Below are 27,812 nucleotides of genomic sequence, written 5' to 3'. Positions count from 1 at the left end.
CTGCATCAGTCACGCAAACAACTTCAAACAGATTTCAGTATAGAAACACTGAACACCCTACGCAACTAATTAAAATGCAAAATCAGTCAAACACAAATAATAATCCGCTAAATGCGACGTCGTTTCCGTTCAAACCGTCGCATCACCGGCGAGCACACTCCGAGACAAACTTCCGGTTACCGGACGATCTAGATCTAGCGTCAGATCCGTACGATGCACCTTCTGGAAGCTTCGAAGAGTTAGGATCTGAAGAAGATCTGTTTTGCACGTATATGAACATTGAGAAGCTCGGATCTGGTTTGAACGATGGCGGAAGTTTGGATAACGGTCGGAGTAACAATGCCGGTGGTGGCAGTGGAGGTTTAGAGGATGATAACGGTGGCGGTTGTGCCGGAGAAAATAGCGGTGGTAGGTTTCGGCATCGGCATAGTAGTTCGGTTGATAGTTCGAGTTTTTTGAGTGAGAGTATTGAAGCGAAGAAGGCTATGGCTCCTGAACAGCTTGCTGAGTTGTGGAATCTGGATCCGAAGCGTGCTAAGAGGTAGAATTTGTTACGTAATTTGTGATTTAAGTTTTTGTTAGATTTAGTGATTTGAGATGTGGATGCTGCGGTTAACAGTAATCTGATGTGGATCTCTACAAATTTAATTGAGCAAATTGATGCAATATAGTTTAGGAACATGAACACATGATTGTCACAGTAGATTAGGTCTTCTTTTCTGGTAGGAATGAGGATAGATTAGATTTGCAGTTGCATGTTGCTAGTTGAGTCTATCCAGATGAACAAGTTATCAGACATAATTGTGAAATAAGGAACAATTTGTGCTAAATTTTTTGCTAGATATAGTGATTTAAGATGTTGATGCAGCGGTTAATAGTAATTTGATGTGGATCTCTGCTAATTTAAGGATTTAGGTTAATCTAATTGAGCAAAATTGATGCAGTTTTTGTGTTTTAGGAATATGAATAAATGATTGTTAGTTTGTTACATCAGATTAAGGCTTTAATTCTGGCTGGAACGAGGATAGATTAGAAATGCAGTTGCATGTTGTTGGACACTATGCAGATGAACAAGTTATCAGACATAATTGTGAAATAAGAGGTAGTTGAGATTGGATTGTTTTTAGATAAAACTATGATCAGTTACATAAATCCTAGTTGAGATTGGATTGTTTTTTGAGATGAATTGGTACTTTATGGAATTTATAGAGTTAACTAGTAATGCGGTTCAACCGCCTGATACAACCCGGTTCAACCGGTTGAACCATTTTAAAGCCCAACCCGGTATGACTTAAAAACCGGTTTTTAAAACATTGATCAGATATAATTGTGAAAAAAGAGGTAGTATTGTTACGCAATGTCTGGTTAACTATTTGCTAGATTTACTGATTTAAGATGTGGATGCAGTTGTTAACGGTAATTGATGTGGATCTCCGTAAACCTGATGGTTTAGTTTAATCTGATTGAACAAAACTGATGCAGTTTTTGTGTTTTAGGAATAAGAATACATGATTGTTACTAGGGGATGAGCATAAAACAGAATTAACTAGAACCGTAACCGAAAAAACCGTAGGGCCGGTTATTTATACTTTTAATAACCGATTGTTGCGGTCCGGTTACGGTTATTCTTATTTTCATAACCGCAAATAACCGAACCGAACCGAATGTTTTAAACATGGCATAGGACCATAGGTTTTTAAGTTGGTGTTTAACCATGTGGTAGTGAAATATAATTGATAATTCTACAAGCTTTAACTGTGTATGTTTATTGTTTGCACATTAATTTTGCATGACCCACACATTTAAAGCCCAACTTAAAACACAATGAGAAAACCGATCAATAGCCAAACCGAAACCGCATTAACCACCAATAACCGATTAACCAAAACAGAATGGTTATGATTTTTTGATAACTGAAGTGTGCAGTTATGGTTTCGGTTTTAGGCAATAACCGAACCAAAGCATGCTCACCCCTAATTGTTACAGTAAATTAGGGCTTTAATTATGTCAGGAATGAGGATAGATTAGAACTGCAGTTGCATGTTGTTAGTTGACTCTATCCAGATGATAAGATGAACAAGTTATCAAACATAATTGTGAAATAAGAGGTGGTATTTTTATGCAATTTGTGATAACTATTTGCTAGATTTACTGATTTGAGACATGGACGAAGTTGTTAACAGTATTTTGCTGTGGGTCTCTGCTAATTTAATGATTTAGTTTAATCTAATTGTGCCGAATTGATGCAGTTTTGTGATTTAGGAATATGAACACATGATTGTTACATCAGATTAGGGCTTCCATTATGTCAGGAATGAGGATAGTTTAGAACTGCAGTTGCATGTAGGGGTGCAAACGAGCCAAGCCGAGCCCGAGCTCGACCAGGCTCGAGCTCGAGCTCGGCTCGATTCGAGCTTTATTTCTGAAGCTTGAGCTCGGCTCGAAGGTATATTTTTAAGCTCGAGCTCGGCTCGAGCTCGGCTCGAGCTCGACTCGTTTAGTATTTATTAATTATTTTTTATATTAATTATAATTATTATTTTACATATAATTTAGTTATTTTTTTATATTTATATGAGTAAATTACGTTTTTGGCCCCTGTGGTTATATCACTTTTACTATATTAGCCCAAAATAAGAATTTTTAACATTTATGCCCCCATGGTCTCTATAACTAACCATTTTGGCCCCTAAGTCTAGAGATCATGGGGGCCAAAATGGTTAGTTATAGAGACCATGGGGGCCAAAATGGTAAGACTTAGGGGCCAAAATGGTTAGTTATAGAGACCATAGGGGCAGATATGTTAAAAATTCTTATTTTGGGCTACTATAGTAAAAGTGGTATAACCACAGGGGCCAAAAACGTAATTTACTCTATTTATATAAATGGTATTTATTATTATATAAATATATGTTTAATATATTAATAAAAAAATATATAAACAGAAAGCTCGATTAGGCTCGCGAGTCGGCTCGAGCTCGATAAGCGAAGCTCGGGCTCGTTTACTAAACGAGCTTGTTTTTAGGCTCGGGCTCGAGCTCGTTTAAGCTCGGCTCGTTCGAGCTTTTTTCGAGCCGAGCTCGAGTAGCTCGTGAGTAGCTCGGCTCGTTTGCACCCCTAGTTGCATGTTAGTTGACTCTATTCAGATGAACAAGTTATCACTTATCAGACATAATTGTGAAATAAGAAGTCTCATTATATGTTGAAGACTTGAAGAATAACACAAAGCTAGTCCTCTTGTATGCTAGAAAAATGGTAGTTATCTTCATGAATATTTCGTACAGTTGTTCTATTCAATTGCTTAAAGTTAGTCCCTACTTTCAGACACATATCCATCCATCATCAACAGTTTCCTTATATATTTGGAAGCCATAGGCAAAAGGTTTTACTGTTTTCGTGCTAGTTATAGATCATCTTATGCTTTGTGGTGTACAGGATTTTGGCAAACCGACAATCTGCAGCGCGCTCAAAAGAGAGGAAGGCGCGTTATATGTCTGAGCTCGAGAGAAAAGTTCAAACCTTGCAAACAGAAGCAACCACTCTGTCAGCACAATTGACTCTGTTTCAGGTGATTTTTCAACCGACTCTAGTATCTCCGGCATACAAATAAGTCAATAACGCTTTCATATGAAAAAATAAAGACCATGAAATCTAGAGTAAATTACAAAAATCGTCCTTTATGTATGTCACTTATTGCAAACTGTGTCTTTTATCTTCAATAATTACTGAAAACGTACTCGATGTTTGCAAACCCTTGCAAGTTATGTCCTTTAACCCTAACTTGGTTAATTTTTTGTGGTTAAATTTGACCAAATGGACCCCACATGAGGGTATTTTTGTGGTTAAATCTGACCAAATGGACCCCACATGAGAGTAAAATGACCAAAATCCCCTCATGTGGGGTCCATTTGGTCAGATTTAACCACAAAAAATTAACCGAGTTAAGGTTAAAGGACGTAACTTGCAAGGGTTTGCAAACATCGAGTACGTTTTCAGTAATTATTGAAGATAAAGGACACAGTTTGCAATAAGTGACATACATAAAGGACGATTTTTGTAATTTACTCTGAAATCTATAAATTTTTATTTTCTTTGTACAGAGGGATACAACTGGCCTGTCTTCTGAAAACACCGAACTTAAGTTTAGATTCCAAGCTATGGAACAACAAGCTCAATTAAGTGACGGTAAGATTTCCAAAACGTTATTTAATTCTTAAATTTCGACAACCTGATTTCCCAAAATCATCGGGATATTTATATTTATACAGCTCTAAACGAGGCGCTAAAGCAAGAACTAGAAAGACTCAGAATGGCGACCGGAGAAATAGCAAGCGGTTCAGATGGTTACAATTTGGGAATGCATCATGTTCCCTATAACCAATCAAACTTCTTCACGAACCATCCACAGCCCGAACCACCACATTACCACCATTTCCACCAGTCAAACATGTCAAACCACCGCCACCCTCTACTTGCAGCCGCCCAACAGGATCCACTTGGCGGCTTCCAGGGGCTCGATATCAGCTCTGGAGGTAAATTTCATTATGTCAAACCTGAAGGCCCTTCGATATCAGCCAGCGAAAGCAGCACTACATATTGATTCACATTGTTTTTTTTTTTTTACATTTGTGTTTCGCCAAATTCTTTCAAATTGTTCATAGACTAACACCTTGTTAGTACCTGGAAACACTGTCTTCAAAGTTATTTATTTTTAAAAATTAAAATTTTAAATATCCGATTTGTTTTGAATGAAAAAATGACTATTTAAAAATGATCATTTTAACCCTCATATTTATTTTTGATAAAAAAATAGATTATTTGATGAATACTTTTGTTAGAAAAAAAAGTTTGGAAATGTTCCAACTAGGGGTGCAAACGAGCCAAGCCAAGTCTGAGCTTGACTACGCTCGAGCTTGTTAAACTTATGAAAGCCGGAGCTCGGTTCTATTCGAGGTTCGTTTCTAAAGCTCGAGCTTGGCTCAACTCGTAGGTAGTTTTCCATGTTCGGCTCATTTATTATTTATTAATTAATTTATGGGGTAAAGTATACGGATGGTCTCTGTGGTTTACCAAAATTTTGGATTTGATCCCTAGCTTTCAAAAAATAGTTAAATACACAGATGGTTTTTGTGGTTTGCACTTTATAACACATTTAGTCCGTAGCTTTTTCCAAAAGTACATGGATAGTCCATGTGGTTTGCACTTTGTAACGCATTTAATCCCTAACTTGGACATGCTAAAGCCTTTAGATTTATTGGTTGGGGACTAAATGTGTTACAAAGTGCAAACCACAAGGACCATTCGTGTACTTTTAGAAAGCTAGGGACCAAATTCAAATTTTGTTAAACTACAGGGACCATCTGTGTACTTTACTTTTAATTTATGCTATTATAGTTTTTATTTTATATATAGTTTAGTTATTTTTTTTTCATAATTTTACAAATAGTAATTATTATTATTTAATATAACAATTAAAAATTATATAGACAATGAGCTCATTTAGGCTAGCGAGCCAGCTCGAGCTCGGTAAGCGAATCTCAGGCTCGTTTACTAAACGAGCTTGTTAAAGCTCGGCTCGTTACGAGCTTTTTTTCTAGGCGAGCTTGAGTAGCTCGGATCATTCACACCCCTAGTTCCAACCCAATCCTTTTGAGGTTGCCCAAATTTTATGCTACTTGAGTCACAGGACATGGTCCATAGGGAGGTTGGACCAACAGACCGATTAAATGCACATGGCAACCCAACACTGATGTGAAAAAATGCACCTTAATTGAAAGGTCATGTGGGCTTGTGGGGGCTGCTTGTGTCTATGGTTAGTGGCTAACATGCAACAAAGACCATTTTAATAACTACCCTTTGAATATTTGATGGCTATCTTCTTCTTGTTTCTCCCAACAATGTGGTTCAACTTGGTTTTAAAAGTCAAATGGACCATTTTGAACTTCACTTTGATATAATCCTTATAGATTCCATTACTAAATGACAATTGACCACTTTATATCATGATAGTGCCCTTTCTTATAGTTTGACATTTCAATTTTTTTAACATATTAAACCATGTTGTAAGATATAATCATGCCTAAACCAAATTCACATCCATAGCCATATTATTTACATCTATAGCCATGTTGAGTCGCGAGAATGGGAAATCGAATACTCAAACTTGATTCACGTATCATCACCTACGAGGAAGACGAAAAGACAATTTAAGAATGTACCCTAGCTCTAGTTTTAAAAATAATGCTAGAAACGAGCTGAGTTTAAGCTTGATTCAACTCATTTATACCTTTGCGGAAAACACTTATTGTGTTTAGTTTTCTTACAGAAGTAAATGGTTTTCTATAATTAAACACAATGACTTGATTTTGTAAGAACGAAGTACAAAGACCGTAACTTTTTATTGACACCTCACATAAAACCAAGGTTATAAAAATCGGTTAATACCGCCAGGTTGAACCGGTTAAACTGGATGCCGAAAGCTTGGCTGGCACGAATCATACTGGTAAACTGAGGGAACCACAAAGAAGTTGTACCCATCAAGTTGTTGAAAACTAGAACAAAAATAATAAAAATACGTAAAATGTACATTTAACCCAATTACAATACAATTACTACCCGTCAACATGTTTACCATCTCTTCAACTCTTTATAACTTGATTGCAACTTGTTTATAACCTATAAACTTGTTACCAACTCATCAATCCAACACGATATTAACCATTGTATATAACAATAACAATAAACATAAATATACTTTATAATTAACATTCAATTCAAAGAGATTAAATTAATATTCAAAAAATACGGCCACCATATCAGGAACTTGCATGTGCTAGTAACATGGTAGGCCACATTAAAATTGACAATTACTTGTCTAATCCAACATAAATTCGTAAGCTAATCTTTCTAATCAATGAATTTTGCGAAAGGAGTTAACACAATCATTCAGTAATCTAATTAAGACACACGTAGCATCAAAATTATTTATCAAATCGATATTTAAAGGCTAACATGTACATTAAAGTATTAAACAAAGTATTTATCGTTTAGATAGCAATCCACGTGTTAGTATTTTTCTATGATTTATACTTATACACGGCTCTTTGCAAATAAAACAATTAGGTAGAATCACGTTTCTATCATACCTCCAAGATGTGAAATCTTTACATGTTAAAAAAAAACCACAAAGGATTGAAAGGAAGATCGGGAGACAATCGAGGCTGGTATTAGTTCAGTTCGTTATGTTGTCGTTACCATACTATCACTCGTTATATCTTATATACCGTCACGTCAAGAAAACTATAAAAATGAATATCCTATCGGTGTTGTTTGTATGATACCGGTTCGGTTCTCACAATAAACAACAAAAAAATAACTATATTCAACCCGTTTGAATAAAACATTTATCGAATCGTGGATAAAAATAAGCACGTCGCAATGAAATACTCGTAATTATAAAACGTTACATTATATTACTAAAATATGTCACATTGACAAAAGCATAAAAAACGATATGGCACCGATACTTATGTTGTTCAGACGGTATCAATTTGCATCTCATGGCAAATAACAAAGAAAATTATATTTGACTCGTTTGAATAGAACTTTTATCGAATCGTAGATAATAATAAGCATGTCGTTATGATATATTCGAAATTTATATAAATTATATTATATTACTCAATTAACGAAAGATTAAACGTGTCATTTTATAAAAGAAAATCTAAATTGCGACGTAGTTTTGATGACAGTTGTACGTTTGTGATTCAATCACTTGTACATTAATATTTAAAAGTTAGTATTGCGTAATATTTATATCTATACGTAGATAAAAATAAGCACGCCATAATGACATACTCAAATTTTATAATACACAATATCTTAAAATTTACAAGCGAAAAATAAAATATGTCCAAAAGTAATTATAATAATACAATATTAAAGTATAATTTAAAAAAAAACATTTTATTCTAGTAACTTTTACTATTGTATATCGTAACAAAGTTTAATTAAATATTAACATTTCAAATGCATATAAATAAAACAAATTGATTAAGCAAAATTTAGTTTCTTGATACAAACCGGCTTTAAGATTTGTACCTAAAGAATTACGGGTTGGTCCAAGGACAATGACAAGAGAAACATCACCATTAAAATAAACCTAACAAAATGTATTATAATTAGTATCTTGTATAATATGAAATGGTAAGAAGTTGATATAATCAATTTTTCATACGAATTTTATCATATATTTAATATAATATATTATATTTGATACGGCCAGGATTTTATCATCGAAAAGTTGATAAAGACGTTATAATGACGTTTTTGCATATTTGTATAAACTATTGTATATTAAAAGCTATTAAAAATTAGAAGAATGCTTTATATTTAAGTGTAGAGAGATTATCATTAAGAATGCTTTATATTTAAGAGTGTAAAGAGATTATCATTGTATTAATATAGTCCTAGTTTTGGAATAGATTAGAGTTAATTACGTTTGTTCGTAAATGTGATTTGTCAAAAATTAATATTTCAGTCTATTAGTTTAAAAATTGTCAAAACAATTCTTATTTTAGTCTTTTCACTAAGAACGTAACGGTACATTGGATGAGGTGAATGGAGATGGACCGTAATAGTTACGAAAGTGAAACCACAGGGACTGTTTTGGAAACTTTTAAACTAATGGATTGAAATAGTAATTTTTGACAAACCACAGGGACGAAAAACGTAATTAACTTAATAGATTATCATTATACTAAAATAGTTTGGAAAAGAGTAAACTGCAAATTTTGTCCTTATGGTTTGTTGATTTTAATACTTTTAGTTCAGTAGTTTAAAAGTTGCATTTATCGTCCACTATTTTGCTGATTCTAACAGTTTCAGTCCTCATCACTAACACTATTAGTGTAGTTATGTTAAATCATGATAAAAAAAGACTACAATACCTTGATATTTATAAATAAAAACAACTATATTATAAGCCTACAATACCCATCACCTCTTGTAACCGCCACCAAGCCACCACACCCAACACCAGCCTCCACCGTCGTCGCACCCGTTGCATATTACAACTACCAACCCACCACCGCTTGGTCTATCGCAACACCAACCTCCACTAGAAAAACATCATCATCGTCACCAGAACAGACTACAACCACCACCTAAGCATCTGCGCCGCCTAGTAAATCATCGGAAAGGCGTGGTGATTTTTTATAGTGATTGAAATTTAGGGATTGCAGTAGTCAACAGTGGTATAGTGGTCAAACGTGGTGATCAACAGTGTTGTTCTTGAAGAGAGAGGAAGAGGCAGTGGTGCTTGTTAATTTCATGTATGTCTTAAACGTGTGTGTATATATATGTTAATAATATTTGATTGTTTTGTTTGTATATATCTATACTATATAATAAAAGAAACCAATAAAGGGACACATGTCATTCATTGAAGCCATCTATTTTTTAGTTTTCTCATCTTTATCTCCTATTTAATTATAATTAATATTAATTAAAAGATAATTATAAAATTAAATTTAATATAAATTTAAACTATTCGTGTAGGAGATAATATAGTATTTTGAAATATTTATTAGTACACTAAATATAAATTAATATAATATAAAGAGTTAAATGTCATTTTAGTCCCTGTGGTTTGGGCTATTTTATCAGTTTAGTCTAAAGGTTTTATAATACACAGGGTTTATAAAGATATAACAATATATAACTTTTTATTGGTTTGAGCTATTTGGTCAGTTTAGTCTAAAGGTTTTATAATACACAGGGTTTATAAAGATATAACAATATATAACTTTTTATTGATTAATATATAAAATTACATGTGTTTAACTCATACAATACATGAAGTTCTTAATAATTTTTATAATAACAACGATTCTAAAGATATCGGTTATAACTCAACATCTATAAGTCAAATTAGTCGGAAATAAAAAGTTATATATTGTTATATCTTTATAAACCCTGTGTATTATAAAACCTTTGGACTAAACTGACAAAATAACCCAAACAACAGGGACTAAAATGACATTTAACTCTTTATATTATGAGTAAATTACAAAAAGCGTCATTTATGTATGTCACTTATTGCAAACTGTGTCCTTTCTCTTCAATAATTACAGAAAACGTACTCGATGTTTGCAAACACTTGCAAGTTATGTCCTTTAACCCTAACTCAGTTAATTTTTATGGTTAAATTTGACCAATTGGACCCCACATGAGGGTATTTTGTGGTTAAATCTGACCAAATAGACCTCACATGAAAGTAAAATGACCAAAATACCCTCATATGGTTGGAAATTTATACATATCGACTGTGGTCTAGAAATTCCATAACTTATAAAGTGCAATTTATTCTTTATATGTTTAAAAAAAAACACTTAAAAATAATTTTAGAACTCATAGCCGCCTTCACTTTATCATTTTTATATAAGTATAAAGAAGTTTAAAGGCTACGTTATAATTCAGTGAAATTTTTTAAAATCGTCTTATACTAATAAAAAAAATTTTTGGACACGTATCACTTTCTTGTGTTTTCTCATCTCATTTTCTTATTTATCTCTCATATTAAATAATAATAATAATTTTAAATAAAATATTATATAAGAATAAAATTTTGTTATTCTATAATAAATTTAAACAAAAATTTAGATAAGGATAAACGTTTGGTTTTATTATGTATTTAATAATAATTTTTTTTCACTTGCTATAATTAAATAAGTATTCTAGGTTGGGCATATGCTTTTATCAAATTGCAAGTGTTTTTAGACGCATCAGTGTAATGGTCCGGCCTCACAGTTATAATCGCACAATTCTTTTAAATGTCAATTCTAGACTACTTAGTTTCAACTATAATGTTAGACGTACTGTTATAATTGGTTTAAACCTATCATTTATTGCACATTGAATGAACATGTAGAAAGAACACCATTTTTAGATATAACAATTCTCGATTTTACAATATGACATTATATTTTATTCAACACGTGCAATATATGAGTTTTTTTCAAAAATATATAATTTTTATTATTATTTATTATATAAATTACATTTATGCAACCCGTGTAATACACGGGGTTCTAACCTAGTTAAAATTAATAAAGGGATTATATATATTATAGTTTTTATATCATGACTTAACAAAATTACACTAACGATATTAGTGATGTAGACTGAAACTAAAACTGTAAGATTCAGTAACTAATGGACGATAAACACAAATTTTCAAATTATTTAATAGAAAGTGTTAAAATCATCAAACAGGCGAAAGTTGTAGTTTACACTTTGGAAAAAAGATAATTAGTTTGTTATGGAGGTAAAATGAAAGATGACGCATCATGCATATTTTATATTTGAGCTACTTTTATATTGTTATTAGGTTAGAAACCCGTGTATTACACGGGTTGAATAAATGTAATTGTACATACCAAATAACAAAAAAAAATCTTAAAAAATTTCGTTTATTACACGGGTTGAATAAATGTAATTTTATATATTAAATAATAAAAAAAAGTTATATCTTTAAGAACCCCGTGTATTGTACGGGTTGAATAAATTTAATTTTATATAATAAATAATGAAAAAAGTTATATATTTAAAACCACGAGTATTACACGGGTTGAATAAAGTAATATTGGTTTACCATATAATAAAAAAAATTAATATCTTTAAAAACTCTCGTGTATTATACGGCTTGAATAAATATGATTTTATATACCAAATAATAAGAAAATTATATTTAAAAAAACTAATGACATACTCGGTACGGCTTTTTTTATTTATTTTTTATTAGACTTTAACTAAAAGAAGCCTTATTAAGATGATGACAACATATATATTTTAAAAATTAAACTTGTAAAAAATAAACTTTGAAGGTGAATTCTAAACTTAAACATTCAACAAAGAAAAAGTAAACTCTTCAATATCTTTCTTTTTATATACAAGAATTTGTGTGAATTTATAATTATATTCTATATCAGATGAATTCTATTCTATTCTATTCTAACATATATAAAAAACATGGTAGGGAATAGTATTTTCCTGCCATTTGTTCAAATGGGCGGATGGCCCTCCCTCATTGGACCAACCAATTTATTATTTTATACGCACTTTAAAATTACGTTTTTGCCCTAGAATAGTGTTTACCTGCCATTGGTCCAAATTGACGACGAGCAATACTCATTAGTCCAACCAGTTTATTATTTTATACCCATTTTAAAATTACGTTTTTGCCCCCAGTTAAAACATACGGTTTTGCCTCAACTTCAAAATACATTTACCCTTTTGCCCCGAGCTAAGAAATACGATTTTGCACTCGGTAAAAAAATTACGCTTTCACCCTCAGCCAAAATTACGTTTTCGCCCCAGTTCAAACTAATATTTTGTTTTCCCCCAGCTAAAAACTACGATTTTACACCAGTTTATTATTTTATACCCAATTTAAAATTACGTTTTACCCCCAGTTTAAAATTGCGTCTTTGCCACCAGTTCAAAATAAAATTACGCTTTTGCCCCCAGCTAAAAGTTACGATTTTCCTCTCAGCTCAAATTTACGATATCACCCTCAATTCAAAATTACGTTTTTGCCTCCAATACAAAATAAAAATATAGTTTTTCCCTGTCTAAAAATTAGGATTTTACCATCGGGAAAAAAAATTGATTTTCCCTCAAGTAAAAATAAAAATATGACTTTGCCCACAGTTAAAAATCGTGTCAAAGAGCTAGCTAACAATCTTTTTAGTTTTTCTTTCTAGCAAAACTATACTACTGTTTTTTTAGTTGATTGAGAATTATTCGGCCATCGCCCCGCAACGTGGACGGGGCATCACCTAGTCTATACTATATATAACAATGGCCTACAATTAAATTTAGAATTTTGTGTAATTTAATTAATATTTTATTTTTTTCCGAATTCAGAAGATAAAACCAAATACCACAAGTATTATATTAATTATCTATTCTGTTTTGTGTAATTAAGTTTTTTTTTTTCAATTGTATTATATTAATTATCTATAAGAGATGGTCTAATATAATGACAAATGTTTCTAAAGTGGTTTCTATTATGGGAATATAGCATAGATAGATATAGATTTTAAAATATTGATATGATAACTATTTTAACTCATTACATATTCTAATATAATATTTAAATCTTTTATAGAAATATAGTATAGATAGATATAGATTTTAAAATATTGATATGATAACTATTTTAACTCATTACATCTATATCTATCTATACTATATAATAAAAGAAACCTGTTTTGGGACACTTGTCATTCTCTCATTTAATTGATTAAAATTATTAATAATACTAAAAATAATAATATTTAATCTAAATTAATACAAATTATTATTATTAATAATATTTAATCAAATCTAAAATCTAAACTAATACAAATTTTTATTATCAATAATATTAAAAGATAAAACGTATATCAAATGAATTACCTTTTTTTTATTAAAAAAAGAAGTAAACTTAGCAGTTGTGTATTTTATTTCCAGCTAATTAGTAATTATCGTTTATAGAAACAAAATTCATCACAACGTGCTATATGAATATAAAATAATTAAAATTAATCCACATGGTAACTGTTAATTGCTTATTGTTATGAAATAAGAATTATATAAAGAATATAGACCGAAATACAATATAAATCTATATCTATACTTACTATATAATAAAAGAAATCTGTTTTGTGACACTTATCATTCTCTCATTTAATTGATTAAAATTATTAATAGTACTAAAAATAATAATACTTAATCTAAATTAATACAAATTCTTATTATTAATAATATTTAATTAAATCTAAAATCTAATCTAATACAAATTTTTATTATCAATATTATTTAATCAAATCTAATAAGAATTCATACGAATTCCAAAGTTGATATTAACTTTCAAATAATTAAAAAAAATCCGCCTAACATCACAAATGTTTCTGTTAAATTCGATTAATTAATTTGTTCAACAATCACTATTATCTCTATCATTCAGTACGGTTAACCGATTTATTATAATACAACCTCACACCTATTCAATCATATGATTTTTCAATCTTATATTAACTAAATAAATAAAGATTAATATTCAATCTTATCCTACTTTAAATATAAAAAAATCCGTTAGTTTTTTTAAATATATTTTTTTATTATTTGGTATATAAAATCATATTTATTCAACGCATGTAATACACGGGGGTTTTTAAAAATATAACTTTTTTTATTATTTGGTAAAAAATGTTACATTTATTCAACCCGTGTAATATAATGGTTTTAAAGATATAATTTTTTTATTATTTGGTATATAATATTACATTTATTCAACACGTACAATACATATGGTTCTTATAAATATAACTTATTTTATTATTTAATATATAAAATTATATTTCTTTAACCCGTGCAATAAAGGAGTTTTTAAAAAGATAATGTTTTATTATTTGGTATATAAAATTTATTTATTCAACCCGTGTAATACACGGGGTTATAACCTAGTATTCTAATATAATATTTAAATTTTTTTAATTTAAAATTTAAAATTTATTAATAAATTTTTGATGCCCTCATTGAATGACATATGTCCCAAATCAGTATTCTTTTATTATATAGTATAGATATAGATTCAATGATGATGATGATTTTACTAAATATTTAAGCTCTCAAACTTTCGAAAAATATTTTGTAAGTCTAGGTATTAAGTATAAAGTAGATAAATATATAAACAAATAGTTGCATATTGTCAATCTCTCATATCATCTAACCTTTAATTTTAATCTTATTTAATTAAGATCCTCCTGTTCAATCTCCAGCTTTATTTCTTTGGCATGCAATTTTCAAATGCCGCCCCAAATATTCAATAAAAATGGTGGAAAATTGCACGTTTTTCTTCCTACAATGAATATAATACGGCGCAATCTAAGCAATATATCACTAATCACTAATAATAATATTTATATATTTATTTTTAACTAATTGCAAATTTCACGCCACCTAGATATTATGGAATAAGATTAAAAGTAAAATGTTAAAATGGTCTTTCAGTTTAGGCTTGACACTTCAGTTGAAAAATGAAACATTTTGTATCTGGTTCCCTGAGGTTTCATTTTTGTTGTCATTTTCTTCTAATTTGCAAACTGGATTAGAACTTTCTGTTAACTTCTCCCATTTTTTGTCGTTTTCCTCATTTAATTAAAACATATTATTTCATAAAATGATGATTATATCCTTCATTTAAATGCAAAAAACGACAAAAATGAAGCAGCTAACAGAAAACTCTAACTCAGTTTGTCAATTGTATGAAAATGGCAATGAAAATGAAATCTTCAGGACATAGATACAATAGTTTTATTTTTGAATTGAAGTAGCACAAGTGCCCTAAAATCAAGGACCATTTTGGCATTTTACTCAAGATTAAAATGATTTGAAGTATGTATGAGATAAAATAATTATAAACAATACAACAAGTATTGCCGATTAGCATATGCAATTTTTTTTTCAGTTTAACATCTTTCAATCTTTCATCATGTAGTAGTTTGTAGTTAGCATAAAACATAAAATTTACGCTCATATTTATGTCTAATTCATATTTTAAAATTTTGTCGTTTACCCTATATTATGTTAATCTATAAAATATATAAAAGACTTGTCAATATAAAACTGATTAGAACTTATATAACTGAAAAGATTTTCTCGATGTGAACCATGATTAAAACTAATGATGTTTTAAGTGCCATCTAAGGAACATAACATTTACTCGATGTGAACCCATGATTAAAACTAATGATGTCACGTAACATGAGGCTCCAGTCATTTTTTAAGAGAAAAAAAAACGTATATAATATACAAGTATGGGTTGGTTAACGTACAATATTATTTAACGTACGATGTGTATGAGATGAAATTACGCACGTTATAAAACTCAAAAACCCTAATCACGCATGTTGAAAAAACATAATCACGCATGTTGAAAACCATAATCACGCATGTACAAAATCAGAAATCACGCATGGGGTAAAAAACCTAATCACGCATGTTATAAAATTAATCACGCACATTATATTTTCACAGCGTACGTTAAACAAAATTATACAATACACTTTCACTATACAAATAAAAGTATGATAAAGTGTAAATTTGCTTCTCTCATGGCTATATGAGTTTTTTTCTTTCTTTTTTCTTCTAAAATGCGTATAAAAGGTTATTTGTCTTTTTTATATGTACTAAACAAAGATAATACAATATTGTTTAAGATAAGAGATTGTACATTGAAATATCATATGACATGCCTATTCATAATTGACTATAAAAGTTTTGAGTAACTTCTACAAAAGACGATATCTACCAAGTAAAAAATATATATTAAGGGTATCCGGTGTGGGTGTGGCAAAGGCTGTTGCCGCGCGGCAAACACCACCGCCAACCCTTTGCCGATACGGTATCAGTGCTGAATCGGGGACCATATGCCGACGCGGGGAGATGTGTTCAGGAGAAAGGGCTGCACTGAAGGGAGGAAGGAGAGAGAGATAGGTGTGTGTGGTGGGGTCCATGTAATCTCTCAACTAATCACATCCTTTTCCTTTTTTAAAAATAAAAAAATTACCACTTCAGCAAGTGTCTAAATCATTGTCAACACTTTTCAGCAAAGTTTAAACACTTTTCACTGATTGACGTGGCGCACTCTGATTGGTTGATTTTTTAGTTTGTCACTCTCAAGTGTTTAACCACTCATTACACCCTAAACTAAAAGAGTATTATAAATATTATACACATTACACTTTTTCCCTTCACAAAGTTTTGTATCAATTAGTTTTCTTAATTAAACAACATAACTAATACATAAACATCAAGGGGAAAAAATACACCATGTACCTTTTTTCCTTTGCTATAGTTTTATCACATTGTTTTTCTAAGAAGGATTAACGAGAGATGTATCAAGTTGATAACCAAGGCCAAGGAGAGTGTTATATATATGTATTAATAAGTTTTGTCATATTATTTATGTATACTTAATCATGATTTATCATGTTATCATAATAAGTGTTGAGTTGTATATTTATTAAATTTTCTTCTCTTATTTATTGTATTTGCGAGGCACTTGCTAAATGCAACAAACATATTTTTCTTTTATAAAATTCACAGAAAATATTTAATTTACTTTATTTCTTTTAAATTAAGATGTCGTCAAACACGTAAAAAGACAGTTGAAAATTTGCATGTGCTGGTGGGGCATCAATTTGGTAGTTCATTTGAAACAACCATGTTCACCTCTCGTACAAAAGTCATAAAAATATTAAATACACTCACCAATACAAATCAAAAAAGATATGTTATAACTAACGATGTATATTCATATGTTGTTGTCTAACTTTTAATAGTGAGTTTGGTTATAGGATGTTAATGTAATCCATTGACTACATGATTTCTGTATATAAAAAATAAATATCCAATTCTTTTATAAAATTCAATATATGGACCCATTGTGTTTTGCTTGTTTCCAACTTCCCCTATATAATAAGTGTTTAGTTAACTCTATTTCCCACATTCTACCAACATCACCTTCCTTAAACAACTTCAATGGCCCTTTCAACACTCACCATTGTCTCTCTACTTCTATCTTCCTTTAGTCTTGTCTATGGAGGTTGGGAAAGTGCCCATGCCACCTTCTATGGCGGCGGAGATGCCACCGGAACAATGGGTATATATATACACACACATATATAAAAGTGTTTGTTTTTCGACTATATAATGTCTTAAATAAAATTTAATATGTTTTACTTGTGTATAGGGGGTGCTTGTGGCTATGGAAATTTGTATAGTCAAGGATACGGTACCAACACTGCCGCATTGAGTACCGCACTTTTTAACAATGGCTTAAGTTGTGGGTCTTGTTACGAGATGAGATGCAATGACGACCCTAAATGGTGCTTGCCTGGCTCCATCATTGTCACCGCCACCAATTTTTGTCCACCTAACCCTGCCCAACCTAATGACAATGGCGGGTGGTGCAACCCTCCTCTCCAACATTTTGATTTGGCCGAGCCTGCATTCTTGAAAATTGCACAGTATCGAGCTGGAATCGTACCAGTTTCATTCCAAAGGTATATATATGACACTATATGATAATGTTATCTTTTGACTTCACTTAAATAATAATAATAATAATAATAATAATAATAATAATAACAACATATTGTTTTTGTATAGGGTGCCTTGTGTTAAGAAAGGAGGAGTGAGGTTCACAATAAATGGTCACTCCTACTTTAACTTGGTTTTGATCACCAACGTCGGAGGTGCAGGGGATGTCCATTCGGTTTCAATCAAGGGGTCAAAAACCGGGTGGCAACCCATGTCAAGGAATTGGGGGCAAAACTGGCAAAGCAACAATTACCTTAACGGTCAAAGTCTTTCTTTCCAAGTGACAACCAGTGACGGAAAAACCATAACTAGCTACAACGTGGCACCATCTAACTGGCAGTTTGGTCAGACGTTTCAAGGGGGACAATTTTAATTTTCTCGGTTTGAAACTAAACTTAAAGTTTTAAAAACATATATATATTTGTATATGGCTTATTCATTGCCTTGAGGTTCGGGGTGGGGTGGGGGTAGCTCTATTGCTGAGGTGGCTGGTTAGCACCCGCTTAGAACTGTATCTAATGATAGCGTTATTATCGTGGTGTTCTTATGATCGAGTAGTATAGTATGCCTTATTTGGATTATAGGCATCTTATATGTATGTATTTGTCATGAAGTTTGTAATGTCATCTTAAAATTATTATAGTGCAAATTGGTTATTGCTTTGCTCTTTCTTCTCATTAACACATAGTGTGTTTCTGTATTAGATAGATATTAATTAAATAACTTTTGAGTATAATATATGGATAATCCACTTTTACATAGGGTTAAGGGTTTCATATATATAATGGGAGTTATAAACTTATCTACTTATCTATGCATTACATGTAAAGCAAAATGTATAAAAGTTTATGCAACAACGTTGTCTGTTTATAATAAAGGATTCGGTTTCTTTTGTTTTAAATGATAGGTTCGGATATGTATAAGAAAGGCAAGTTTTGCAAGTAGACATGCCTAGTAAATGAAATCTAACAAGCCATGTGCACATGGTTTTCTCTAGGGTGGGTGTGGTCTTACCTAAAAATCGGTCACTTTCAAATTATCTTCTTACAACATGTATAGTGGCAGGGGGAAGATAATGCCCCACCCTTGGGTATTATCCGTCATGTGGCAGTCCAGTCAGTTTTTGTGTATTATGGGACATTATCTTATAACGGATTTAGTGGTATAATGTCCCTGCAATGATTACCCATTATTATTTTTGTTTTTTTAATTAAAACTAATGTTTAAAATGGGTATAGTGACATGATTGGCCAAAAGAATCTCACCAGGCGTTTGATTTGTAACGCCCCAAGCAAAATTTTGAAGAAAAACGCCCCTGGGGTGGCAGAGGGGCATTATGGGGCGTTTTTAGGGGCATTATGGGCCGCTTTTATTTGGGAAAAAACGCCAAAAAATCCCCCACTACGGATGGTCTTAAGATCTTACATTTTTTTTTTTTGAATAGCGTCTTAAGATCTTACATGATAACCATCTTTTATAATCTTTCAACATTTACGCTACAGACAATTTAGATAGTGTTGCTTGATTTTTGTAGAATTAAATGTGAATGTGAATGTGAATGGCAATCAATTTTGTTATATTGGTCACCAAAATTTCAAATTACTGTTGCTTTATAAGTTTTCTGTTTAAACCTTATCACTTTTACTTTTAGATAATCTGTGCTGATCTGAATTTAAAACTTCATAATATCTTACTTTAAAAAAAATTATATTATAATATAATAAAAATAATCATTTGATGTTACAAATGATTACACTAAAGTGTAATATTAAAAGTAAGGAGTGAGGCTAACTATTGGACTTTAATGTCAACATTTTAGGCCTGATAAATCAACATAGCACATAAATGGGCTTAAATCTGAACAAAGCACACTCAGAGTGTACTGGCCCGATTGGACTGGGAACCGCGTACAAGGCCGATCCGGTTTAGGGGCTTCTAAACCGCTTCCATTTAGGCCGCCGGCATGTTTTGGCGGGTACCCCTTCGGCGACAAACTAGATATACTAGGTTCTTATAGGTATGCATCAAAATGACACTTTTCTAAGTGATTCATATAGTGGTCTTGGATATACTCATATTGGGGGATCTAAGATTTTATCAATATCGAGTTTACTCCACATACTCCACCCCCAATGATTGAAATCTAGCTCTATTTTTCACCCATAAGAATGAGATCCCCTTTAACCTTGCTCTGGGGCGGACCTAGGTAGAGGGTTGGATGGTCGGTGCACCCCTTGAAAAAAAAAATTAGTGTATTTTATAGGACAAAATCCCGATCGCAGCCCTTGAAAATTTGGTTAAACCCTTCATTCGCTCCCTTTGAAAATATTTCTTGGGTCCGCCACTATATTTAACCGGGCATATGTACTTACATCGTCATCATGAATCATGATCAATCTTTTATTCTTTAACTATAGAATTCGACATGCCAATGTGGGGCTGCCATTTGGTATATGCAAATGTCTTTTAAAGAGGATGTCTCACGTTTAAATCACTTGGCCAACGAGAGTATTTTAGTATAATTTGTGTAAAATAGAGTTTGAGTAAAATTTGCCGTTAAAAAATACTATAGAATTCGACATTATTTAAACTTGTATTGCTACATAAGAAACACATGTACACTACCGGCTAGTCAATAATACAATCTATGGTGGTTGCTCTTTTTGACCAAAACCTGCCACTAACTACCACCTTTTGTATCCTTGTGTCATTACTGACCAAACCGAAACCAACCGAAACCATAGTGTTTAAAAAGCGTCTTATCCGACCAAACCACTTAAAACAAATAAAGCCGTTGTTTGAACAATTTCCATCGGTTTGAAACTTGAAGCCGACCGTGTAACTGAGTCGGTCATATAACATTATTACTTAAACTATAAAAGAGTGAATTGCAAGTTTTGTCCTTTATCAATATACCTAATTTCAGGCGGTGTCCTTTGTCTTTAAAATTGATAGGATTTGTACTTTATCTTTAAAAATCTTGCATGTTACGTTCTTTAACCCGTTAAAATTTTTAATAGAAAAAATTAACTCAAATGACATAACGTGCAAGATTTTTGAAAATAAAGCAAACATTCCATCAATTTTAAAGGCAAATGACACCGCATGAAATTGGGTATAAAGATAAAGGAAAAATTTATAATTCACTCTTATTTTTATTTTTAGAATATGTAGTTATGTATATGTAGTCTTACACAGGGGCGGACCTAGGTTATCCCCAAGGTGGGCGGACGCACCCCTTGAAAAAAATTAGTATATATTTTAGGCAAAAAACCCGACCGCACCCTTTGAAAATATGCTTGAGCCACTCATCCGCACCCCCAGCAAATAATTCCTGGGTTCGCCACTGGTCTTACATTGCAACGATAATAATAGTAGCAGCAGAAATGAGAATTACCAGTAGGTTTGTAGCCAATATGAACGTAACGTATGTTACGTGTTGCACTGCAAATGTGATCATTAAAACATACAATTTCAATAGTTTCCCTTTTTTAAATACTTCAAGAATACGCGATAAAGGAAAAGTTCATTTGAGAAAAAACCTAAATTAAGAATAAAAATAACAAAGGGTACAAATGTAAAATATTAAATAGTTTTTCTTTCAACTCATTTATTATTATCCTTGACTAATTAATTAGTCATAAACACTATCATCCTCCACACATAAATATTTTCTTACACACGTCAAAATTTATCCTACACGTTTTGAAATTTATCATACACATATTGATACGATGATTGGCCTATATTTGATTTCCCTTTATATAAAATATCAAATGGTATGATTGAAAGTAAAAATAACTCTTCCTCCAATAATTAAAGTCAAAACTGATTCTAACTTTTCTACAAATCAAAACTGATTCTAACTTTCCTCGTTACTAAACGTTCACGAACGCGATCTATGTTTGTGTTCGTTCATTTAATTAATCAATCGGAATTCCTTGTTCATGTCCGTTTATTTATTAAACAAATGAACATAAACGAACTTCCCGTCAAACGGTTCGCTGAAAGTTTGGTTCGTTTACAGCGAAAAGAGAAGACGATTACTGTTTTTTTTTTTTTTTTCAAATGCTTGATTGGATTGAAAAAGAAATCCATTGCTGACAATAGGAAGGACACATATTACCAACATATGGTGACATTGTAAATCAAAGTTAAGTAGTCAATTTGAGATAATTATACTATTTCAAATTCCAGTAGTTATTATAACTAATAAAACCAAAATGTTTCTGTAGAGGAAAAAAAAGACAAGAAAATATATGTAAACAGTCAAACGGTTCAAGTATGTCAGTTTGTCCCACATCGACCAAAACATGAACCTCTGGCTAGTTTAAATCCTTGAGATTGGTGTTGATATTCGGCCCCTCGGGAACATCCGAAAAAATTGGAACGATACAGAGAAGATTAGCATGGCCTCTGCGCAACACAAATCGAGAAATGGTCCAAATTTTTTCCGATCCTTTTTCTCAAACTCCACGTGACTGTCTTCTCCAATCGTCGCGAACTCCATGTGACTGTCTTCTATTAATTGTGTCGGGTTTGTAAATTTATTAGACCATGTGTAGTGGAATAACTAAAAAGTGCGATAAAACTCCATGTGACTGTCTTCTCCAATCGTCGTTTTCGCGGAAACTCCATGTTACTGTCTTCTTTTAATTGTGTCGTTTTGTAAATTTATTAGACCATGTGTAGTGGAATAACTAAAAAGTGCTATAACTACTGCTATATTAAAAGAATGCCTATATTCAAATGTTTAGTTTTGTTTCTTGATGTTTTAGTTTCCAACATCCGTCACTGAGCAGCGAGGGTGTCGTTGGTCATGGTAGTTGTAGGCGCAGCAGTGGGATGATGACGGTTGTGGTAGTTTTTGAACTGGGTGCCGCAGAAATCGGATTTTTTTCATGCAGAGCAGCACAAGATTGAATTCCTTCAGTAATTTGAGCAAAGCAAGCTAGAACTCGAGACCACAGGTCATGTAATACCCTCATGTGCAGTGACAAACGAGACGTGAAACATTTGGTGTGAAATCCCACACAGTGGCGAAGCTTGAAATTTTCCACCGGGGGGTCGGAAGTCACCGAAACTAAAAGTATATACCTAAATTTTTTTTTTTATAAAACCAGGGGGTCGAAAACGTATATATACCTAAAAAATTCTATACGAAACGTACATACATAACACTACTGAGTGAAAAGTTCGGAGGGTAGGGCGCCCCCCCCCCCCCCCCGCGCCCCCTTCAATGCTTCGCCCCTGATCCCACAGTCGACATTTTGTTCCAAGTAAACTTAAAGTCCTTCGAATTTAAGAGGGCGAGGGGGTACCATAAAAGTGAAAACCGAAAAAGTGATGACAATGAGTAAATGAAGATGGCAAAAAAAAAAAAAAATTACAAAAGACACATCAAAGAACCAACAAACGCTTGTATCGTAATCAAGTAGGTTAAAGAGTTCAAAGATATAATGTTAACGCGTAAAACATCTTAAATCATATTTTTTTTTTTCGAAAAGAATTTAGATAACTAATTGTACAATTTTAAATAAACCGAAAAAGTTGCTATATAGCATAGTTTACATTGGTTTGTCCTTGGGTACAACACTGCGCGGGATTCTGTTCATAACATTCTCGTCAACTATCTTGTAATGTCTCGAAAAGCTTCTTTGAATTGTACCTGCACATCGGTCTACTTGTTCTTCGTATTTATTGTACAATGCAGGTAGTGTCACCGAAAGAATCGTCCCTGACATCACATTTCAATCCCAAAACATATTAGAAAGAGTAAATTACGTTTTTGGCCCCTGTGGTTGTATTACTTTTACTATATTAGCCCAAAATAAGAATTTTTAACATATCTGCCACTATGGTCTCTATAACTAACTATTTTGGCCCCTAAGTCTAACCATTTTAGCCCCCATGGTCTCTATAACTAACCATTTTGGCCCCCATGATCTCTAGACTTAGGGGCCAAAATGGTTAGTTATAGAAACCATGGGGCAGATATGTTAAAAATTCTTATTTTGGGCTAATATAGTAAAAGTGATATAACCACAGGGGTCAAAAACGTAATTTACTCTATTAGAAATTACAATGTCTAACTAAGAGATTCGCTAAAAGAGTTGCATAAGAAATGGGTCAAATTTGAAGTGCATACCTATATACGCAAGCGTGAAGAAAGAGATTACGCTCCCTAAAACGGATAACAACCACAGAAAGCCTACTACCTGCATAAACATATTGTTTACACACCAAAGAAAAGAAAGTCGAATTACAATAATATTCGAAGGGTGTTTGGATTTATATTTTGGAACCAAATACCTAATGATTGTAACCAAGGGCGTAGGATAGTGGGGGCGGGAGGGGGCGGCCGACCCCCCGAACTTTTCGCTTAGTAGTGGAGACCGGAGAGTATGTAGTTTTCGTATAGAAATTTTTGGGTATATACGTTTTCGACCCCCGGTTTTATAGAAATTTTTGGGCGTGTACGTTTTCGACCCCCCTGTCGGAATCTCAAGCTTCGCCACTGATTGTAACTTGAAGTCACAATATTCAGTTTAGTGTTTGGATAAGCAGATGTTGCTTAGGATTATAATTATCTAATCTTTTAGAGGTCAAATAATTGGTTTCATACTAGCCCCAACGCAACTGATTATCTAATCGTAATGAGTAAAATGCCATTTTCGTCCCTGAGGTTTGGCCAGTTTTGCGACTTTCGTCCAAAGGTTTGTTTTTTCCGCATCTGGATCCAAAAGGTTTGAAATCTTGCCATTTTCATCCGGCTGGTTAACTCCATCCATTTTTCTCCGTTAAGTCAAGTCCGGGGTATTTATGTCTTTTTGTTAACTTAAAGGGCAATTCGGTCTTTTACACTTTATGTAAAAAGACCGAATACCCTGAAAAAGTCTGAACCGCCAACAAAAAGACGGAAATACCCCGGACTTGACTTAACGGAGAAAAATGGACGGAGTTAACGAGCCAGATGAAAATGGCAAGATTTCAAACCTTTTGGATACAGATGCGGAAAAACAAACCTTTGGACGAAAGTCACAAAACTGGCCAAGGTTCCAAACGTCGGAGACGAAAATGGCATTTTACTCAACGGTAAAATAAACATACTTATGGAGTTGTGATTACAAACCATGAAAAAGAGCCTGAAGTCCTTGCCAAGGGTGATATCATGAGCCATAAGTAAAAGATAGTTGACTTTAATACGAAACGATGCAGCGGCATAGTTGACCATCTCTTCAGACAAGACCAGTTCCGGCAATGTTTGAATCGGTCTGCGCAATTTTAAAAAAAGCTATAGTAAGTGAATGTTGTCATACTAGAAGCAAGCCAAACTTATTATATAATCATAGTATAATATACAACGGTAAAAGCATGCGTACTTATCCCTCATAGAAGCATAATTGACATGTAGAAAGCGCAGTACGATCAAGAAGAGCAGAACGTTGGAACAAATTGTTAAAAATGATAATCCCGATCGCTCAAATATTAGCCAAGCGACCGTTGCAACGACAATGATGCCCAATGAAATACGCCGTCGTTTCCACAACAGAACATCAGCCGCTAAGAATCAAGAAACAAAACATGAATCAAAACATTTTTTCACTAAACATCAGTAAAAGAGTAGAAGTCAACTAAAAATGATATAAGGAATATACAAAATTAGATTCTTATATATGAATCATCCATTCACTACACTTCCATTTGTCCATGGCTTTATAGCCTAGTGGCATCTTGGGGGTGGGATAAATCTTTGGGATCAACAGGTCCTGGGTTCGATTCCCACAAGGGGGTTTTTCCCATATTTATTGGGTTTCCTCCTGAATTGGTGTATAGGCATTACGCCTAGTGGAGATGGATATGATCGGGTGGTTCCGCTGGCGGAGATGATACTCCAGTGGTTCGTCAGTGATCCCAAAATTTGCCGTTCAAAAAAAAAAACTACACTTCCATTTGAATCTACTTTAATTTCTGAATTTGTAGCCTTAAAAAAGTCAATCTTATCGTTTTAGAATTTATAACTTTTCATTACTAACTATTTAATATTTCATTTATTCCACCGTGCAATACACGGGTTTCTAACCTAGTCAAATCATATTTTCACTACATATCATACCACTAAGGGGCTGTTTGTTTGGCTCTTAATGAGGCTCTTAATGATTCAGACCTCTTAATGGTTCAGTACTTAATGATTCAGATTGTTTGTTTCACAAGCAGATGTCTGAATGGTTCAGACATTTGCCTCTGAATGGTTAAGCATTATACAATGTCTGAATGATTAAGACCTCTAGTCTGAATTGGGCAGATATTTGCATTTGAACGGTTAAGCATTATATGACTCTTAATGGTTTAGACATCTTATTGGTTCAACACTTAGATGCTACCTCTTAATGGTTTAAAACCTCTGAATGAATAACAGGTAACCTCAAGTCTGAATGGTTAAGAGATAACCTCTGAATGGTAAATCATCACATGTCACATTTTTCTACCTTCTCATTGGTAAAATTCTTAATGGTTCCATTAAGAGGTAGCCTCTTAATGACCATTCAGAGGCTACCAAACAGCCCCTTAATGGTTCAGACATCTTACTGGTTCAGCACTTAACCATTCAGAAGTTGCCAAAAGCCCCTAAGACTAACTCGTGTAATCACACTTTTTTACTTTTTTTTTGTTCTTTTCTTTTTAATTTTTTTTAGTTAAACCACAACGTGATAATTAAAGGGTGGGTTAGTTAAAGTCCATTGGCCGGACGTTATGTTAAACCACAACAGATAGCCTAAACATCATTAAAAGTCAATTAAAAAACAGTAAAAATCCCCAAATAAGATTCTAATACATTAATATCAATCAATTCACTACACTTCCAATTAATTCTACTTTCATTCATGAATTTGCAGCCATATACAATCAATCATACAACCTAAATGATCCAATCAAATTCACTAAGCCCGCATAAATCATATAAACTTCGCAAAAACTTCATCAATTAACAGCGAATTACACAATCAGAGCAACTATTATTTCATAAACTTCATTATATAACAAATTAAATTACACAGTTATACCTTTTCCCCCTCCCATCAACTGGTGAAGAGTGGTTTGCCGGTCAAATAACCGGTAACCGGAACTTGCTGACGTGGAACACGTAGTGTTATTATCCCGGTCAACGTGATCGCAAACATCCTGTGAATCCTCCATAAAAACGTCGACGTTTCACTGCAAACATTAAACACAGGATTGTGAGTTTGTTTAATGGGGTTTGAATATATATGGTGAAAATTGGAGGATGAAACAAATATGAGAACCTTGAAGAAGGCTTTTGGTGACTCTCAGCGTTGAAGTAGTTGGCTTTTTGGATGATTTGTTCGTCGGGATTATGGGGGAGCCGGCATATGTTTAATGTTGTTTTAAATGTCATTTTAGTAACTACGGTTTGGGCAAGTTTGCCGTTTCGTTCAAAGGTTAGAAACGTTGTCATTTTAGTTCATTAGGTTAACTTCATCCGTTTTTTTTGTTAACTAGAAGGGTAATTCAGTCATTTTTATGTAGTTTTGTTAACTAGAAGGGCAATTCGACCATATAAAATAACTGAATTGCCCTTGTAGTTAACAGAAAAATGGGATGAAGTTAACCTAGTTGACTAAAATAACAATGTTTCAAAA

The 27,812-nt window shown here is 32.6% G+C and overlaps 3 protein-coding genes and 1 pseudogene across 4 annotated transcripts; 3 read left to right on the top strand and 1 right to left on the bottom strand.

Moving 5' to 3' along the window:
* Positions 1 to 4,733, top strand: LOC110869038 (transcription factor RF2b). The gene is made up of 4 exons (XM_022118339.2): positions 1 to 541; positions 3,436 to 3,568; positions 4,101 to 4,185; positions 4,269 to 4,733. The coding sequence occupies exons 1-4, from the start codon at positions 75 to 77 to the stop codon at positions 4,598 to 4,600; spliced, it is 1,017 nt and encodes a 338-aa protein (XP_021974031.1). The 5' UTR covers positions 1 to 74; the 3' UTR covers positions 4,601 to 4,733.
* A 12,812-nt stretch (positions 4,734 to 17,545) lies between these two features.
* LOC110869037 (expansin-A8) lies at positions 17,546 to 18,813 on the top strand. The gene is made up of 3 exons (XM_022118338.2): positions 17,546 to 17,710; positions 17,801 to 18,113; positions 18,220 to 18,813. Exons 1-3 carry the CDS (start codon positions 17,590 to 17,592, stop codon positions 18,521 to 18,523), a joined length of 738 nt encoding a protein of 245 aa, XP_021974030.1. The 5' UTR covers positions 17,546 to 17,589; the 3' UTR covers positions 18,524 to 18,813.
* Positions 18,814 to 22,509: 3,696 nt separating this feature from the next.
* LOC118480670 lies at positions 22,510 to 22,602 on the top strand (annotated as a pseudogene).
* Positions 22,603 to 23,612: 1,010 nt separating this feature from the next.
* On the bottom strand, positions 23,613 to 27,606 carry LOC110869036 (reticulon-like protein B16). 2 transcript variants are annotated; one of them, XM_022118335.2, is made up of 6 exons: positions 27,455 to 27,606; positions 27,216 to 27,357; positions 25,533 to 25,713; positions 25,283 to 25,424; positions 24,299 to 24,368; positions 23,613 to 23,887 (listed from the first exon to the last, which is right to left on the bottom strand). In XM_022118335.2, the coding sequence occupies exons 1-6, from the start codon at positions 27,566 to 27,568 to the stop codon at positions 23,718 to 23,720; spliced, it is 819 nt and encodes a 272-aa protein (XP_021974027.1). In that variant the 5' UTR covers positions 27,569 to 27,606; the 3' UTR covers positions 23,613 to 23,717. The 2 variants fall into 2 exon arrangements, with proteins under 2 accessions (XP_021974027.1, XP_021974028.1); XM_022118336.2 differs by having other exon boundaries at positions 27,216 to 27,366; positions 27,456 to 27,560.
* Between the last annotated feature and the right edge of the window lie 206 nt (positions 27,607 to 27,812).

This window comes from Helianthus annuus, chromosome 7, assembly GCF_002127325.2.
Source record: "Helianthus annuus cultivar XRQ/B chromosome 7, HanXRQr2.0-SUNRISE, whole genome shotgun sequence".
Lineage (NCBI taxonomy): Eukaryota > Viridiplantae > Streptophyta > Magnoliopsida > Asterales > Asteraceae > Helianthus > Helianthus annuus.
Note: the sequence above shows the minus strand (reverse complement) of the source record. Positions and strands in the feature narration are given on the sequence as shown.